This window comes from Melanaphis sacchari, unplaced genomic scaffold, assembly GCF_002803265.2.
Source record: "Melanaphis sacchari strain LSU unplaced genomic scaffold, SCAv2.0 Contig72_pilon_pilon, whole genome shotgun sequence".
Lineage (NCBI taxonomy): Eukaryota > Metazoa > Arthropoda > Insecta > Hemiptera > Aphididae > Melanaphis > Melanaphis sacchari.
This window is the reverse complement of record NW_020271519.1, coordinates 1,339,109-1,360,827: the sequence shown is the minus strand read 5'-3', so window position 1 is coordinate 1,360,827 and position 21,719 is coordinate 1,339,109. Positions and strand designations below refer to the sequence as shown.

At 27.6% G+C, this 21,719-nt stretch overlaps 1 protein-coding gene across 2 annotated transcripts in view; it reads right to left on the bottom strand.

Moving 5' to 3' along the window:
* The window catches only part of LOC112600849 (E3 ubiquitin-protein ligase highwire), a 286,261-nt gene that overhangs the window by 36,043 nt on the left and 228,499 nt on the right, over positions 1-21,719 (bottom strand). For both annotated transcript variants that reach the window (XM_025348172.1, XM_025348173.1), the window contains exons 36-40: positions 7,442-7,664; positions 5,219-5,392; positions 4,365-4,544; positions 2,755-2,958; positions 472-719 (exon numbers count right to left, since the gene is read on the bottom strand). In XM_025348172.1, the coding sequence (XP_025203957.1) occupies positions 472-719; positions 2,755-2,958; positions 4,365-4,544; positions 5,219-5,392; positions 7,442-7,664 (1,029 nt within the window). The remainder of the gene's footprint in view (positions 1-471; positions 720-2,754; positions 2,959-4,364; positions 4,545-5,218; positions 5,393-7,441; positions 7,665-21,719) is intronic.

The window sequence follows — 21,719 nt, the reverse complement described above, 5'->3', positions numbered from 1 at the left end:
AGTGATATTTTTGTATATTGTTTGTGTTATAAAAATATAGTTGAGATGAAATAATCTGATGAGGTAAGAAAAAACTTAACTATTATTACTCATTATAAATAATAAATTAAAATAAAAACAAAATACTGAATCAAAATTAGATATTAATAATAATATTAAAAAATAAACCCCTGACAAAACATGGACCATATTAACGATATTGTTAAATGTTATAATATAAATTAATATTGGTCAAGACTATATAAGTTTTCCGTTTGGTTACGTTTTTTTACATAGCAAAACAGCTGTTCCAACAAAATTACTATGGCGTACGCGAGACTGTATTTCGGGCAGTGAAAACGAAAAAGAAAAATATCTAAAATGAGTTCTTCATATTTCTAGACGAGAACGTGAGGCTAACCGTAGCAATGATCGTACGGATACGACTGGAGAAAATTTAGTATTATAATATTGTATTGTGTAAACACGTACGTTTCCCTGTTTGGCTGCTTCGGTGTGTCCGGTATCGCGACGGCGGCACGTTTGTCGTCGTCTGCGTCGGCGGCCGCTGGCGCTTTCGGTCCGCCGGTTTTTCCATTTACAGTCACTAAGAACTGCTCGTTGTTCAAATATTTGTTGGCCCTCATACACCACGCTTCGATGTGCGGCGCGCCCCGATGACAATACCGTTGCACCGATTCCGAGTTTAATAGTACCCAATCACCGTCGTCGTTGCTCATCTGTGAAAATTATATTTACAATGGCAGAGAAGATAAAAAAAAAAAAAAAAGACAAAAAATACGTATACATACGAGCACACAACACACTAAACGAGATGATTTTTTAATTTTTTTTTTCTTTTATAAAGTTTGCTTTTAATCTAAGATTTATATCAAACTAATAAAAAATGTATTATTACGAGAGATGAAATCGCTTAAAATTATAAAGTGTGATTAAAAAATCTAAATAACTAGTTTTATTTTTCATTCAAACCAACAATAGAAATAATATTGAAGTTTTGATGAAGTTTGCACAGTGCAAAGCTTTTCCCCAAACGCATAATCGAAATAATTAGAAACTTACAAAATATAATACATAACTATAGTATGTGATTTAATCAATTCAACAATCATCATCGTTCTACGCGACAAACACATTTTTATTAGACAATCATTTGTGTTTGTAATGAATATAAGCTTTAATATAGATCATGTTTTATGTAGATGTTAAATTATGTTTAAGTACTTATGTATGTAATATACTTATTTTTCGAGTAGCAAAATCTAATTTTACGTAATACCGACAATGTAATGAGCTTTCAATAAGAATAGTACTATGTATAGTTATTTATTAACGCATCACTAAAATTAATGAGTAATTTAAAAATTAAAATATTGAATCAGATAAGTAATATAGTATTATAATACATTTTAAACAAAAAAAAAAAAAATAAATAAATAAATAAATAAAATATATACAAGCTACGTAGAAAATCTTAATGATCATTTTTTTTTTAAATTAAAATACATTCAATACAAAAAAAAAATTATTTTTTTGCAAGTTGAAATAAAAAATAAAAAAATAAAAGAAGGGTTTTAATTTACATAATAATTATACATTCCCCCCCCCATAAGATTTTATAGATTATTACATAACTTAATAAACACAATATATTAATTGATCAGAAGTTACTTGAATTTTTGTTTCCAATACATTTAGTCGATATCCTGATAGGCTATAATTTTTAACACATCCCGACGTTTTAAAGTTTACTTTTTATATTTTATGTTTTATAATATTACAGCTATTTTATGTATATTACGCGTAATTGTATTGAGGTTAAAATGTTCGGCGCATTAAAGTTTTAAAAACCACATGGGAAACAACTGGAAATTGAAAATAAAACATGACTGCGGAACGCATTTCTTAAGGATAAATAAAGGAAACTCGATTGCGATGTAAACGCTACAGAGGCGATAACGGTTTGTTAACTCATAAAAACATATAATATATTACGGGTTATGATAAGAATAAGTAATGGACCGCTGAAGGTGGGGGAAAGCTCTTTTCATTTCTCTGTACTGGCTTTATTGGAAAACATGCAGTGTATACGCATTATAAATATTATTATTTATTGTGCTACCTAATGAAATTACTCTACTAAAGAAATTCGTTCATGACAGGAGTGTAGCTAAATTGCCTATTCAAATCGCCGAGTAAGTTTAATTTTGTTATTGAAATGCGTTAAAAGAATAATATTATATTGATACTAACCATAAAAATTAATAAATATGAGTACAAACACCGAAATTAAACATAATGAATTGATGTGTAAAACATTAACTAAGTAAACTTCTTAAAATAAATGGGTATCATAAATTTAAAAGAAAAATTTAATTTTTAAACTTACCTACAAACAGCAAAAAAATAAGTTTAAATTAGAAAAAAACAGTTCATCACATATCAAAATTAAAATTGTAAACATTCTCTCGAAGGTGAAACATAAATAATTACTATTAAGAAACTAATATGTTACGGCACATCATTATTATAATTAAATAATAATAATTAGGTTTATAATAATAATGTGTACTGTAGTATTAAAAACGACTGAAAAACTCGATGGGATAGAAGCAATATTTCGGATTTCCGTCACGTTCATCAATCATTATAATATACAACTTCGCTAGTTTAATAATGTCAATATAATATTGTAACATACATTATTTGTAAATCCTGCTACAGACACTATTATCATGTGTCCAGAAAACTCACCTCATCGGTGTATCCAATGATCCCTTTGACGGGGATTACTCCAATTTGTTCGGACTGGAGCGATGGATGTGTGCGAATCCGAAGTCCAGCACTATATTTGCCCATGTGCTGTAGCAGTTTCGTGGCCGGAGACGAAAGCGCCAGTCCGTTGTCCGGAGGCTTGGCGCCATTGAAAGGCGCTTCTTTCACGTCGATGTGTTTCGTCTGTGAACACGCCGGCAATTAGGTTAAGGTATTAAAATCTAGTATTATTATTGTTATCATCAAATAATACTTTAGGTACATTCTATAAACGTATTATTCTTTACTTAGTTACGACGGAAATCGTCTGTCGAAAGAGGACGTGTACTTGTACATAACACATAATATTACATAATACGTCGAAACTGTAAAACTTTTCTATCCCCTCGATGTGTTTATCCAAACCGGACGGATCACAGTGGGCGGGTGTACTAGTTTTTATGTTATACGTGATAATACACATTTAGCAAAAAGCAATCACCGCGTTTGAAAAAAAAAAAAGATCACGATTCTGATGCTCGTTTCGGCCCGTTGAAAGATCGTTCGACATTAATCTAAGACCGGGTGAGTTCTCTTAGGTTTATCTGGTGATTTTTTGTGATAAATACTCTGCAGTCGAAAGGGGAGGAGCGGGCACGCCGTCTGATCGACGCGCTCAATTTATCACGACTATATATTATCGTAATATGTAAAACGAATTGCGTTGCATACAACCCCTTAAAAATCACAATACGTTCCTCGTTCTAGCGATCCGAAATAAGATAAACTAGAATTACTTACCTATATGGTTCTAAAATAGGGTCGTTGCCAGGAGGGGGGGGGAAATATAGCATTCTCACTTAGTCTAATAAATATAGTTTCTCCCATACATCAACATTTTTCGATAGTGTTTTCACTGTGATTAAAATTAGTCAAAAGTGTTGACGATATCACTGCGTATACCATTATTGTGTTACGCATCATCGCGTACCGATAAAATAATTTTCCATTAGTCTGCTCGTGAATGTAAAACTAATAGTTGATTAGCTTTGTTATACTTATATATAATATACTATATAGTATTCGTACATGATATATTTTGATAAAATCGTATTTAATTTTGTCCGCTTTCATTTTACATCAATATCTAAGACCATATTACAGAAGATCGTCGTAAATTTATTTCCATAGTATATAAACAGATCATATTGTAAGTCTTTTTTATTATTTACTATGAAGTTCCTTATTTATTCATTTATATTTAGTACCTATTTTATTTTTCCCCGGTTTTGGTCTACCTCTGTTAAAAGTGTCATGATGGATTCCTGGGGAATACAATCTAACTTACTATTAAATAAGACATTTATTGATCTACAGTGTCTAAACATTTTATGATTTTATGATTTTTTTAAATAGTATAATGCCCCCTCCCCTAAATTTTCTGATGATAAAGTCTGCTATTCTGCGTGTTGGTGTGCTATCGAATTATTTTATTGAATAAAAAACACGGTTTCGCTATATTATAATAACGCCAGTCGTTTAAAATTATCGTATTGTATTTTATAGGCCATAACAGGAACTATTAAATATAAAAAAGTAAAAAAAAATACTTGTTTCGTCAGTAGATAGCCATCCACTTCCACCCTGATGTCGTAATATCCGGTGGTCATTGGTGACCAGTACACGGTGTAAGTGCCATTGCCCTGCGACTCCATGGTCAACCTTTCTGAGTCACCTTTTGCCGACGGTGACGCCAGCCGGAGTTCTTCAAACGAATAATTTTCGTAATGCTAAAATACAATAAAATCATGTATATTATAAGTGTTTTTTATTTTTATTTATAAGTACTATCGTTCGCATTAATATAATGTAAGACATAGCGTAAACATTATGATTTATAATCCGCAGACGTTTTGATTTTATTAATTAATAATACAATTTGTTAATTTATTATAACCGACTTCGATGATTCAATAGTCAAGGTATTAAAATCAACATAATATAATTACGTTGCTTTATCTCGATAGTACAAATAATACCGTTCAACAATAGACCGATGTTATTGTGCATGTGATATACACATTATTTTATTGCATGTAGGTATACACGATGGTTTGTAGTAACGGAATTAATAAATATGTATTTTTTTTTTTGTTTGGTGTTGTTACAGTTGTATATTCGTCGAACGATAAACCTTTAAGCCGTAATTATTCTGATTAAAAACGGACTTAATTAATTACTGTCATAACCCACTGCCGTCGGAATCAATGGATATTATACGTCCACGAAAGTCTGGTAAGACTAAACGTATTAAAATAATAAGTTTTCGATAGATTTCTTTGAGATTAAATAACAAAACATACACAATTACGTGATTCAAGTTTACAAAAAGTCACTAACGGTAGCAACTATTTTATGCGTTATTCTAGCTATAGAATACTATTATTTTATCACATCTACGTACTTTCATAAATGTAATGGTTTGATATCTGAACTTGTCCTTGACAACCGCCTCGTACGGGACAAACGTTTTTGGCATAGGGTTTCCACCGAAATACTTGTCATCCACTGTACCGGAACAAATGTCTATATATGGGTTGGCTTTGGATTTGCAGTTCGATTGAGTGAAAAATTCCACCTGTTGTATTTAGACAATAATTTATTATAAAATTGATTCACATACACTATACAGTATACAGATACAATTATGCTTTAATATATTTCTTTGAATTTAAAATTAAACACAACAGGAAATAAATGTACGGCTAATAATATTTCAAGTATCAATAAAACAATAATTAGGAACAAAATAAAATATTACAAATTTTTTTTACTTAAACTTGATTATTTCGTATTATTATAGTTATTTAAATTACATTTATTATATTATTATCACTGTGTATACTCAGATAACTTCGTTACGAAAAATTAGTTAATTTTTAAATAGCTGGTAGATGCACAAAAATAATCAATTTTACTAACATAAAATACATACAAATTTAGTTTATAAAAAAAATAAAATAAAATATTATAACTTTTTAAACTTTTTTTTTTTTGAACTGTTGTGCACTTATAAATTATGAAACAAATATTATATTTACTATGGTATTGCGAGTGAGCTTAATAGTTCTCTGTAAGTATAGAAAAGTTGAGGTTTTTTAACAGCTTTACGAACGTTTATTTATTTTTTTTATTAAAGATTTAATATGTGTGTAAAATAATAATTAAAGTTTAGATAAAGCATTTTGTTAATTAATTTAAATTATTTAAATTATAGTTTTTACCATTCAATTTCAAAACTTAAGTTTTACTAAAAATAAAAATATATCATGCGTAAAATATATGCTAAACATATTTAATCCTTATTATTATTAATGAAAATTTAATTCGCTATAACTTTTTTATAGAAATGTATTCAACGATAATTACAATATTTCATTATATTTTTTCATATGAATTATTTTACACGAATTTTAAATTTGAATAGAATATTAACATAAATAGTTATAATAATAATTAATAAATAAAATGGTTTTCTAAAGTAATAAATTAAATCTTTTACGAAATATATATATACGTTTTGATAACCCTTGTAAATAACAAAATATTTAATTAAATGGATTACTATTTTTTCTATTGGTTACTTGATTTTATATTGCTAATAGAATCAATAAAAAAAGTGCTCTTAACTCGAAATCTTTTTTTTTTTTTTTATGTTGAAAAAATTAGTTTTAAATAAGTTATTGAAATATGCACTTATTCCTTTATAAAAAGTAAAAATTGATTAATAAAAATTAGATATTTATAATACATTTTTTACTTTAATAATTTTTAATTCGGATATTAATTCCTTTAAAAATACCCAAAAATGCCTTTTCAAAAAATGCATTCATGACCTAAAAGTTCTAAAAAAAAGTCTTAGAAAAAACCTAAAAATGTCTTTTCAAAAAATACATTATTTATTATATAATTGAAATTATTATGTAAAAATGTATAATATAAAAATTAGAAAATTAAATCACATTTGTATTATACTGTACAATAAAAGCTTTTTTAATGTTTTGAAACATAAATGATCGACGGTTGTTTGCCAACAAGTTTTTATATACTGAAAGTGCCTTGTCTAATTTAAAACCAAATTACCTGATGTTAAGTTCAAAATGAAAATAATTTATATTATAATATAAATATGTTATGAAGGTAACTAATTACTTTTCATGAAATAAAAAAGAATACTCAATTATTGTTGCAACATGTTATTTAAATTAAAATTATTGAAGCACTGTATTCAGACTTCGTAAAAATATCAATGAAATTTAAACATTTCATAATATTTTTTTTTAATATTATTCAAAGCTACAAATTACTTAAATGATTAAAATGTTATGAGTGTTTCAGTTAGGATATTAAAATGTATTTTTTTTAAAACAATTTTACAGTATGTATTAAAAACAGAAAAAAAAATAACAACACGTTACATTATGTTTTTTTTAAAATTATTTCTAAAAAATTGGCTATAAGATCGATTGTGTGTTTCTAAATCTGAAAGGCTAAAAGAATATTTAAAATTCAAGATCTCCCTTCCCAAATATTTATGTTTAAATCTAATTTTTTTTCAATTTCGTATTTAGAGTATTTATAGTCATACTACAATTATTATGATAAGCTCGTTAATATGTATACATACCTTTAATCCAATCGACTGAACTAGGTTACCGTACTGATCACGCGTTCGAACAGTAAATTTGGCGGGCCAACCACACCGCACCTCAGCCGTGGAGAGTGAAAGCTCACATGAATCCGGTTCGATGACTGATTCTGGTTGAAGCCATCTGGCCAACCGACAACCGGCCGAGTGCGGCGCACAAGCCACGAACTCCCTGAGAAAACGGTTTTCGTTCCCGTCAACACTGTAAGCACATGACAAAAACAACGTATTAAAAAGTATATTCTAATATTCTAATCCAAACAAAGAGACGATTGTATTTTTTTTTTTTACTTTGCAAATGTTATAATAAATTATAAATTATCTTCGGTACAATATTGTATTTCGTATGGTATAGTATATGTGCTCTTGATCAATTGTTCTAATCGTGCCAAAGTTTATAAATTTTTTAACTACCCCTTTTTCACTATATTAAACCCTCCAGAGAACACTGCAAAACTCTTAACAATTTTCAATACAAAATAAATAACCTAAACCAAAAATTGTAAATCATTTGAAACATGTTATCATAATAAGTATGTATATTGCACAAGGATATAATTTTAATTACCTAATATCTTTTTTCAGTTATTTAGTTTATGTAAGCTAAAAACTATTTATTCTTGAAACATTTTACTTATATTATAAACAACAACTAAATATTAATGTTTACGCGTTTCTAAACGTATAATATTCCTTTTTGCTGTTAACGAAGATCGCGACGTTGAATTTTTATGTTTCATAATATAGGCGTATAAACATATTGAAATAAACAATAAATTATATTACGGTACTACTGGGTATATAATGTATTGACTAGTGCTTTTAAAGAGTGTTTTTTACAATGACGATAATGTGCTGCGTACTTATATATTATACTAAAGGTAATATATGAATATTTTTTGTCAGCACAATCTATTGTACTGCTTGTAGCATTGAGATGACAAAGCACGTCGTCTCGAGGTTCGACAAGTCAGAAGAAAAATTTCCAAAATGTTTATTATGTGATATTTGAACAACAGTACATTCATCAATGAGAAAACGACGTAAACATTATTCTAATAAGAGAGAGAAAAATAACTAAAAAGTAAGTAGGATATTATTTATAATATATATATATTATCGTCACTGGCTGTTTTTAATTCATATGATGTCGAAGAAGAGAAGATCAAGAAGAGACGCCGTACTGTCGTGCAAAGAAAAATTACAGCTAATCATGATAAAATATGATAGGTAAAAAATGTTGTTTGAATAACAGAAAAAAAAAACAACTATATATAACTCACCGTCTTTGAACTGCCAATATATTATATTGTTATTCACGGAGCACGCGCCTACATCGCCAAGAAAGACGACTACGCATTAAACTACATTTTTATATTTTTGTATTATGTATCTGTCTCTGTGTCTCTTTCGCACATAGTGTTTGAAAATAAATCAAGTGTCGTCTGACATTAAAACACCCAATTTGCGTTCGTATTTCGGCTGGTCCTCTTTTACCAGTTATCGGATTTTAACGTATAGACGGTGTTTTACGATTATTTTATCGCATAAAAAATATAATGTTTTCCATGACTGTGCTGTAAACAAAACGCAACGTTCATGGGTAGGTCGCCCATTGCACTTTTCAGAATGATATATTGTATGCGCGTACCTTATTTACCCGAAAGCGCGACCGTAAAATGGCCTTTACGTTTCAAAAAAGAACTATCGGCAATAACCGATATAAATAAATACGAAATAACACGGACAATTATACGAGTATAGCAGTTGATAATATATGGTAATGCGACAAAATCAATAGACTTGTATTTTGTATCTTTTAAAATTATGAAAACTCATAATATGCCATAACTCTAAAATATTACATTTTAAAATCAACAGTGCTTTCAATCGTTCTACTATACAGGTGTAGGTCTCGAGTGTCCCTCGTCGTTAAGCAAGTAACAGAAATGGATATGTTAAATTTGAGCCCAATGATAAATTATTGTGATAATGCGTGGTGAGATACGATTATGAACGAAGATTTTCTAACTTTTTGGTAACAATTGTTACCAAAAAACTTTTTAATCATTAAATGTAGGAATTTTTTATTTTGATCCTTTATTATTTTAAAAAGTGAACAGGGAATTTTTAATTTTGTTCTCTTTTTTAAGTACATACTAGATCTGATTTGCTATCATAATAATTACCCTTAAAGTTGAAAATCGTACTATAAAAACTAAGAAGTGCGATACAAAAAAATTAAAATATAAACATCATATCAGTCCTTTTAAAGTCTAAAGTTTATCATTTATAATACACTCTTTGTATTGTAAGACCAAAAACCAATCTTTCATAATATTACTTGAACCGCATATTATAAAATAACATAAATAATTTAATAAAACTAATGAGCTATAGAGAGCTATACTACCAGATGGAAGTCTGTAAAACGATATCGAAAGGCTGAAAATCATTATTGTACACTTTTAACAATAATACAAGTATAACTTTGTCTCTTTCATTTTTCATTCGTTAGTTTATAAATTTTACAATAATATCACTTTTCGTGTTACTATATTAATATTGTACTAAGTATATTTTTTATCGTCATCGTTTCGAATGATAGGTAATAAAAATACTATAATTATTTATTATTCTGATTTCGTATTTTTATGTTGTACAGCAGAAAATATGCTACCTATCATTTATTTTTTTTATTATTAAATACGTTCTTATAAAAAGATGTACATAATATGTATTTAACGTCATAACAATTATTATTAAGTGGCTTGGTGTGGTATGTTGGCAGAATGCGACTGGCAGTAAGTAACAGCCACAGCTACTAGTTCCCGGATGGGTGACCACCCGGGCTCGTAGTGGTTAAAAACCTTGCCACACATACACGTGTTTGTTATCAACCGTAACAACCATAACAATCGTAAAACAACCTACCTATACCAACCTTACCTCTACCCACAGTTCATAACCCCTACAACAGCTAATGGCCTTAGTCGACGGGCTTAAGTTCAATAAAAAAAAAAAATTACCTATTATAAAATAATTATATTTTGATAACAGTTCAAACAATAATATGACGTTATAAATTAGATGATGGTTGTACATGAAATATATTTTTCTGCATAAATATAACATACACATTATATTGTGCAATGACGATGTACATTTTGTTAACTACAAAATTATTTTATTTAACTCAACAATAATTACGTACTTATATTTATTGAATAATAATTTACTAAAATGTCATAAAATATTACAATTAAAAACCATACAGTTTAAAGCTACTCTCTTTTTAAACGCTTAAGTAATATTTATGCACATAATATCTATAATATGCAGCGTTTATAATTTAAGTAATAATAAGATTGAATAATATTGTGTACGAACGAATGGAAAATTATAATGTTTGTTATTATAAAAAGTAATAAAAGTTTGGTAGTAAATTTATGCATGAAAAATAGTGAGTATTAAAATTAATGAATAATTGTATTCCTTTTTTTTTTTTTTTTATCTTTGTTTCATTTGATCAATTCATAAAAATTAGTCAACTAGCGATTCGTATTAGTGATTTATATTTTTTAATTGCTCATAAAAAAAAACTTAAAATAAATACTCGGCCATTCGAAATCAATACTGGTCGAATGATATTTATCAGACATTTTAAACAAATGAAACGGCTGAACTGAAATAGTTATAAACAAACCACTATAGAAATATATACCTATTTAAATAAATGGGCGTTGACTGGAACGTACAGGATTTATATTTTATTGCGCCTATATCGAATACATATTAATATAATATACTATTTAGTGCTGATAACTATATAAATATATTATGTTTGTACTGTCCAAAATAGATTTTATAATTATTTAGTATTATATTTTTCGAATACAATAATTTCCAAGACACACGTACGTGTGATGCTATTAGTGCATATATATTTATTTAGAACTTTCAACGATGCTACAAATCGTTGTTGATTTTAAGATCCATGTACGATATAAAACTTATTGCTGATTATTTGATGAATAGCAAATTATGACTATTCTGTAAAGATAATCATACTTGAATAAGACTAACATTGAAATCAGAATTTATTGTAATACGTATAAATCATTGTAAAAGTGCGTTTTGTATTAAAAATACTATCAAAATAAACCAGTAACATGGTTTTTAGAGAAGTATCTTAAAAGCATATTACAGCTTCCTCTCACATTTTATATTATACCTATTGTAGATTAACTGATATAAGCTGAGCAACGATTTTGGTTATTATACGGTTTACTTTCATTATTATACATAATAGTAGCAGTTACAAAAATGATCGTGTTTTATCAATACAACAATGAGAGGTAAGGGGACAAAAAATGACAAAAAACAATGTTCAATCGAAGTGCATGTTGAAAATAAATAAATAACTGGAAAATACTGCGACGATTTCGCGTGTTTATATATAACAGGATACGCTTGTTCGCATCGAATATATTATCATTATTATGCATTTTATTTACTGCGGACTAGTATTACGAATTCGACTTAATAACTCGTATGTGTGAATTATAGAGTTTAATAAGGATACAAACACTTTGAATAATTTAAAGTCGAGAGTCGTGGTTATACACACACAAATACACATACATATATATTTGTGTGTGTGTATGTATTAATATGAGCGTAGACGTACTTTTCGCCTTCTAATTTCATTTGTTGGGAGAGTGGTTTGTATATATTCCTTTTAACTACCCAACGGCCTAAAGACTCGTTAGGCGTTCATTATTTAAATCATGAAACGTTTGCAAAATTATTATTTATTCGTACTATTATTACTATAACTTATTATGAAACTTCATACATTTCTGATTTATTATGGCGAACTATAATTTTAAATAATAATATACTACTCGTATCTGCATAATATAGGTTATTATAATACACATATCTAACATAATCAATCAATCAACTATCACTTCATCAAAATCAAAATCTAAAAAATAAATATAAATGATAATAAAATATAAAATAATTTAATATTACATAAATATACTTAATGTATATTCACACGTTTTATTTTATTTTTTTTTTATCCAATTAAATAAAAATAACAGAGAACAGGACTATACAAAGTGTGAGGGAATACCGCACCAAACGCGTGTGACTGTAAAACAGTCAGCACTGAAACTGTAGACATAATACAAATATAATTTACAAATATTCATGTAAGGGTAAGACAAAGAAAGATGTATATATGCATGCATGTCAACGGTAGGCAATCTACACGTCAACTGTACAACACATCTCGTCTACATAATAAATTACTAGTCGACGATAGATATTAACGTAGTTAAATGCTTAATATGCGTATATTGTATATAGTATGAGTAGTATAACTATAGAATTAAAGTTAACGATTTATGCGATATAGACATAGTTTTATTGACTGTTATAACGTATTATTACATTCAAAGTGTTGGCTAAAATAGGTATTTTTAATTATTTTGATGACGATTAAAAATCTCAGGTTTAACGATAAATTGTTTCTTTTTCAAACTAAATTTTTTTGTTTTTTTTAAACAGCAACAGTTTTTGGTAAATAATAATGTGGCTTGTTTATTACGTAACGGCAAAAATGTATGTTTTTATTATTCATGAATGATATAATTATTTTTTCTTGAAATATAATAATATGTAATTTGCTTGAAAAAAAAAATGTCAGACACGATAAAAAATTATACTCGTAATTTGTTTTGTTTTATTTATTTTTTTGTTTCAGTAAGAGTTCCGATTCTGACAAAAAAACTTAATATATACCTATTTTTTTGTAAGCCTCACATAACTCCACAAATGCATTTGTATTTTATATGAATTATGAATTAATTGAAAATCATGGAATATAATAATTTATAATATAAATAACATATTTCACATTACGGTGGTATTAAAGTAGAATTTACAACAGCTACATTATGACTATACGCATTGTATAATGGCAAGAGTATAAACATTTAATAGTGTAAATGTATATATTTTAAATACACATTTTTGTATACTAAAAAAAAATAATAAGAAGAATAACGTAATCTGGTAACAGTTTGGAATGAAGCGGCGAAAAAAAATAACTAATAAATTTTCGAGATTAGTTTAGGGAAAACAACAGACTCTGTTCACAAAAACCTTTAGATAATTGAATAGTGGTTTTTGTAATTGGATTTCCCGACTGAACGTTTTCCATTTGCACAAATCTTGAAGGACGACATGGGTGGTGCTTGGTTGAATGTCAAGTCATATAAAAACTACATTGTATACTGTATACACACACATAAACACTTTCGTACAATAATATATCTCTTTCTGCACGTGCCATTCATCGGGTTTCGGATAATATGGTAAATCTCGGATGTTTAGGGAGAGATATAAAGGTTAGTTTTGTAACTTCACGATGTGAAACAGTGTCTATACACCTATATGGATGAGTATACTGTGAGTGCTAGTAACAAATTAAACGCGATTAACGCGGTCGCGAGTAGGAAATGTATTAAAGGAATTTAATGTATACGAAGAATATATTTTTATCATATATGGTAAATATTCGATCGCCAACGTTATTATTATACATGACGTAATATATATCACATTACAATTATTCGTTTGCAATAAATTAAACACCTATAGATTTAGCACTCCTTGAGCTCCACTAAATTTAAACAGTACAGATTTTAAATACGGATGTTAATCGGATTGTTTTGACCAAATATAAATTACAGGTATATACTAATTTTATTAAATTATAATAACTATTTAATTTTTCGTAACGTTACAGATCTTGCTGAATCTTTTAAAACATTTTTATAAAAATCAGTCGAGAACTGCAGCTCAAATTTGGATAATGTATGAATATTATTTAATCGTTTTAGTTCTTTGATTTTATATATTAGAAATATTTATTAATTTTAACTAATTCTGCACAGCGTTTCTTGTGAAAAATCAAATAAATCAGTGAATTTATCCCATTTTAAACTCTGTTTGATGTAAACAGTAAACTACACATATTTTTATTATATTTATTTTGGAGTTTTTGACCAAATACCTATATTATACAAGTCTAAAATGTTAATAACTATTGTATGGTATGAAATCTATGTGGCTACCCTTAATATACAAAAAAAAAAAACCTTGTTGTAAACTAGTTAATTATTTTATGAACCCCTCTTTAAAATGAAAATTTGAAAATTAAGCTCCCTGGTGTACATTCTTGATTATAAGTGGAATCTACGTACTATATTTCAAAACCAAGAGTGCGATAGACTTGGCTGTAAATCGTTTATACATACGCACACACATACACACATCACAGCCGTTTATTTATTTATAGATTTATTATATATATTCAACGTTTTTCATACACTAAAACTATAACACAATATAATAATAATAATAATAATAATAACAATAGTCAATAACAGCTGCGATAATCTACCTGTATTGTATGTATATGTAAACCACGGTTGTTGTCGGTCTTATTAACACCAATTCCACCGCCGAGGTACATTATACCTCTAATGTTAATAATATTATTATTATTATCAAATGGGGTCGATCCATTATAGAACATTATACCGCCTGCGTATAACTCCTATCAAGTCTGCCACGCCTCAAGTTACAAATCGACGTCATTATACGGCCCCTTGCATTACATCATTATTATTATGCATTTACGTGACGGCAAAAGACAAACAAATACTGTTGTGGCTCGAGGGTGTAATAAGCCGTGCAGGTGACAAGTCTAGGGAGACAATGTTTCATTATATATAACAAAAATTATCATATAGTACTATAATAGAATAAAAAAGACAGTTTAAGTAAAAAAATAGTTTTGTTCACACAATACTGAGTAATTTATTAGAATTGAGATAAATATGATTAATTAATTTAAAAGTTAACAGTATAAATAAGAATTATCCTAGATATTTATCTTATCCGTATAGTGGGTGTAAAACTGTGTCTACGATGAAAAGCTTTATTTAATAAAAAAAATATTATTAAATAAATATTTTTATATTTTTATTTGAATCGTGCAAAAAAAGATAATAATAATACGTGATTTAAAGACTTTATATTTAAATACTTTTTATTTATTTAACTATTTTGAAGTTAGGAAAAGATCAACTGATGGTCACTTTTATAAAAATTGTACAATAATGCTGATATTTATTTTTATTTTTTTTTTCGATTTATGATATTCTACGTATAATGCAATATTAAATTTGTTAGATATAAAAGCTTCATTATAAATCTTTTTTTACTACATTTTAATAATTTTAAATAATTATATGAAAAAAAATAATCAAACGATTTATTTGGAAATTGAAATAAATGCATGAGTGAATAGGTTTTAACAAAAACTTTATGATGACAAGAATGAACTTAAAGCAGTTAAACATATATCCAGTATATAAAATTTAAATTTTCAACTTTAATACTTAAATAAATATACCAACACATCGATTATTACTATACGTCATATCATATTTGAGCTCTCTTGCCCAATCCTCTGATATAGTTTAATTTTAAGATTTTAATAACATGAATAAGTACCAATTATATATAATTAAGTTTCATCGAACAGTTCATCCGTAACAATATTCAAGATCGTAAAAACTGGTAAGAATTTTGAATTTTAATCATCATCAGGTTCATTATTATCACTTATGATTGATTTTATTCTTAAATTTATTCTAAGATTTGAATTTAAGTACATTTTTTTATGCGAAGTTAGGTTAGGTGTATGTGTATATATATATTATATATTATTTAATAGTTAGATTATACTTTGTTTTTTTTTTTTATCCTTCTATAAAAGTGTTTTTATTTTACTGTAGACATCAAAGTAGTTTGTTCAATAATGAGACAAAAAAATGGCCGAGCAAAAATTGTATAGTTGAGTATTGGTCACAAATACATGGATGTAAATAACTCCATTAATTAAACATGTCTTTTATAATTATGGTCAATATATGCGTAAAACCATTAGTGGATAAGTGTTGATGCAAATTTTCGTAAATATTTTAACCGGTAAAAAACTAAAAATAACGTGGTTTTATTAATCATCATCTATATATAAATATTATTTATTGTGTCATCGTATGGATGATAAAGACTTTTCAGTTTCTTCGTTCGCAAACGAATCTACACGCGTTTAAGTGCCCCGTTTAATGGCCAGGACATGATAAAATTTTTTATGACTATAGAAATAAACCGCCGATAAATTTGCAGTAAACCTTTCTATCTCGTTTCGCAAGCGCTCTCGTAGAGAGATTTGTTTAGATTTCTACTCGTGGCATTATATAACAAACAAATATGAAACTTTAAGTGCACTGATATTGCAGCTGCAACTGCTGTAGTCTCACGCTGGCGTTGCAGTATCTCAAATTTTATACATGGTCATCAAAAAATCTTAGTCAATAACTTATTTCACTATTCATATTTTGTAATAAGGCTGAATAAATATTATTGTACCTTAAGATTATTTATTAACTTATCACTATGTATATAAACTTCCAATATATATATATATATATTGAATACAATGTATATAAGTGTTATTTACAACGGTCAATGGTACGCAGTGAAATAGGTACTCAAAAGGCAATATTAGAGATTAAGGTAGAGTTTTTAATTTAAAGCTGGTCATAAAATTTTTTATACCTTATCTAACTTATAAAATATTCGTTGAGGAAAATTAATTAAGTATTTTTCAGGTGTTAAATTTAATATAAGAAACTAGTTATTTGAAAAATGTTTTTAAAAATATTTTTCATAATTATAATCTTAAGTGGGTAAAATATTATTTATAAAAATGAATATATTTTTATTACTTTTGTTGTTATTATTTTAATAGTATTACGAATTTTTGATTCCTTGTTCTAAAGTAGAATAATGTTAAGTAAACTTTAATCGGACAAGTATTTTATTTTTTATAAATATTTTAAGTTTAGATGATTGTATAATGGTTGGTGGAATAGTACAGGGATAGCATGTTGGTCCACTACTCTGTTCATCTAAAGTTTAAATACTTATAGCTAATACGCTACTCGTCTAAAATGTAATTTCATAAATAAAAATAATAAAAACAATATTCTGTTCAGAATAATATGTATAACTGTTCGGAATTGAATAATTCGGAATATGTAAAATATAAAAGTGTAAAAAATCAAAAAGTTTAAAATAATAACGATAAAAAAATATTTTTTTATTTCTAAAAAGGTTGTTTTGTAATTATTTAAAATTGTGTAATAGAAAAATGAGTATCTTAGATTAAATCCGTCACTTCGTGAATATATAATTATTATGTATAATGATTAATGATAATATGAGTATTATTAACAGTGCTCTCATACTTATTTAAAAGAGGTAGATTTAAACTTACACACACGCACATTATATATTATATGTACAATTTGTGTCTACTTTACGTTTCGAGCTGAGGCTATGCATGGTAAGATTCGTAAAAATAAACAAATAAATAACCTTGTTATATATTATAATATAATTTTAATATACCAATACGAACTTCCTAATTTGAATGACTTCTCGCATTACGTGTTTGCAGGCTCAATTGACTCTACACAATATTATAATATATTTTATTACGAGAATCGGCCGTGCTTTTTGAATGCGTTGGAACAGAGATATCACATCTCATGAACGGTATAAATTCCAATTACGATGTACATAGTAGTCTCGCGATTAATACATACGCATTTATAATTTCAATGAAACATGAAGTGCGTTGCTCGATAAAAGCCAGTTGATTGAGACCATTGTCTGTCGGGAAAACGGTTAACACGCTATCGAGCTGCAAAATGACGGGTGAACTCGGTTATTTAATTTAAATATGCTCAGGAATAACAAAATCGTTCGATATCCGCGTGCGAATTGGTGCAAATAAGTAATAATCATGGCCGTTTCACCGTAGGGACATTTTGCTGCGGCCTAAAAATATGGATATTTATTTAGTAATACATGGACTAAAACTCAAAAACAATTTTTAAAATAATAATAACTTATCAAAATAATATTACTGTTAACAAGAAAAAAAAATAAAAAATAAAATAAAATTTAATTTAATTACGTATACAATAAATATTTTATGTAAATTAAAATCTTATAATATACAAAGTAATATAATGACAAAAGACTTCATAAATGATTTAAATAACTATTAAAAATATTTTGATCAGCTAAATCGAAGAGATCCACTTCAAAAAGTTTATATTACTCGATATCTTGTTTAGGTTAGTAGATAATAAAACGAAACCTCAAGTAATGTGGAATACTGCAGGTTCTGCAATATTTGCAAATATGTAAAATATAAAATATAATAGTTTTATGTATGTTTACGATAATGTTCATTTTAATAATACAATGCGGTTTTAGAGTTGCCGTTATAGGACTTTTTGCAAAACGCGATTTAAAACATCAATAAATGATTAATGACTATATTGAAAGCGTAAAAAAAAAACCGAAGTAGACGTGACGTAGAAAAAGAAAAACTAGTGAATATATTATGAAACCTACATTTACAATGAGTAATACGTGTATTGCTCCATCGACTGGAGCTCAATTGTCTCACGTACATCCATATGGGTGAGTAAATAATCTCATAATATTACAATTTACAGACACGCCGTTTCGCAAACGTGTATAGATCAATCCGCGGAAAAGTCGCAAAATGAATAAATTTATACGCCGTTTTGAAAATCGTATCCCACCATATAAATCCTGTATGAACTGTACCGAATAGATCGTTTAATTTACACGCATGTAACTGTTTAACAGAACATACACACATTTTACGTGGTTTAGAATTATGAGCTAAAAACATTTTGATCATTTCGTAAAGTGTTTGAAACAGTATTATATACGCACTGCGGGACTTGTATTTTACGACTGTTGTACATTTGTAGTACTGAAAGCACAATATTATAATGCATTATTAATATGTTACCTCGCAACGACGACGGTCAACACTCGGCCGACAATTCCTTAGGCAAATAAACGACAGAAAATAACAAACCCTCGGCCGAAAAAGCGGTGGCGTAATAGACGAGAGGTTCTTAAATTGGCTCACGTCTCCGATCAATTTGACTATTTGTCAGCGTCACGTTCACGCCCTTATTGCGGTCCGGGACGTCGCGTCGTCGGTGCCCCTCCAGCCAACCATATCTATGCAGGAGTTTTCGCCGCTTTCGGGTATTTCTCCGCACCGCCGCTGCCGATGATCGATGAACGTGGAGACGACAGCAACCAAAGGGGTTGATGTGAGTGTAAATGAGAAAAAAAAACCATCGATGGACGTGGACGAATGGAGAAAATAAAACGCACGCAACGACTTTCCAAAACCGTTTTGTATACGACATTACGCCTAAGAAGTCTAGAGATCCCATCAATGACGTATAATAATAATAATAATGTTTTATGTCGCTGCGTCGAATATCATAAAATATGCGAATTCGCAGACTGTAAGATCAACTGACACGGAGACGTTTTTACGTGTCAATATATGTAATTAGTATATAGCCGTCTGCACAACAAAATATAATTTAATATCTACGAATTATTATAAAATGTCCAATTATACGTCTTAAACCTTTTAGTCCATTTGTCTACTTCAAGAGACCATCGATTGAAGCAATTTATAACAAAAAGTATTCTCTTGAACTAACGTGATAAAAGTTTATTTCTATTACTAATGTTATACGTAGAATCGAATAAAAACATCGATTTCGATACACAATCAATTTATAAATTTTTATCAACGATTACGTATATTTGACAACATTTGGTCTTGAAAAAAATCGTTATTTCGAATTATTCTTATCAGGCAGGTATAGCTCGTCGTTTATATGAATTTATACCTCATGTTATTTTTTCTCTCGAGGCTGATATACGACGAATAATGTTTTAACCATTTCTAATGCTGAATTCCTATCGGATAGTGAAAAACAGCTGTTTAACTGCATGTCTCTTTAAAGAGACAACGAGACCAACAGCCTGACGTGCTAGTTTGACACTGACGTTAGCGTGTATAGTACAATGTATTACGCATTATTTTATACACCGAACGGCTGAATAAATAAGATCGCGTACTCGGCAATCATAATTACTTGTTATACATTTAAAATATATATTTATTTATTGTAAATATATAAACTATTGTTGTATAGTAATATCATAATTTATACCGATAATATAATATGAAAAATTATACAAATGCATTTTATAATGACAATCGATTTGTAACATTTTATTTTATTTATATTTTTGAAATTGTTAATATTGTTTCTTCCGATTATAAAAGTAAAAGGTTGATATTTTAAAATATGTATTGTTAAAAATAAAAAGATTTTCAATAAACATAGAGAATAACAATATTATTATTATTCTATAATCACTTAAATCCTGTGTCTCGTGCATCATTAACTTTATTATAAATTCGTATATTTTTTTTTTAATAAATACACATATTATACAATATACATAATATTATAATTTATAATATAAATGATTATATTTTATATTCGATATATATTATATTGAGCTCTAAGAAATTAAAATTCCATAAATATTTTAGAATCTTAGTACCTACTACCTAGCTTGACAAATTAAATTAATTTTAGAATAATGTGTGTGTTTTTTTCTATATGTCATCTTTTGAGGCAGTTAAGCTATCTTTAATTTTCAACTTTGGGGGTAGTTTTGGTAGAAAATTAGATCTAGTCTATACTTAATATGATCAAAAGCAAACATTTTTCAGAGATTACAAAAATAATCAGAAAAAAATAATAGAAAAAATTATGAAAAAAACGAAAAACTACGCGAAACCAGATTTTTGAAATGTTCACTTAATATTTTCATTTATATTTTCTATACATAACATTTAAAAAATATTTTGACTATTTTTTTGAGATATTTATAAGCATTATCATTTTTTTTTCCTAAAGAGTCAAAAAGTTTGAACATTTTGTACGAAATTCCTCAAAAATATTTTATTTACCAATAATTTTAAAAATGTTTAAAATAAAATATTTTTTTATTAGTTTAAAATTACAACTATGATGTAATTTGTCAAAATCACAAACATCTGCAAATATTGTTGTTGTTAAAAGTTTATAAAATATTCATTTTTATAGTCAAGAATTCCTCAAAATTAATTCATACTGAAACAAAAATATTAAAATTAATTACATATAAT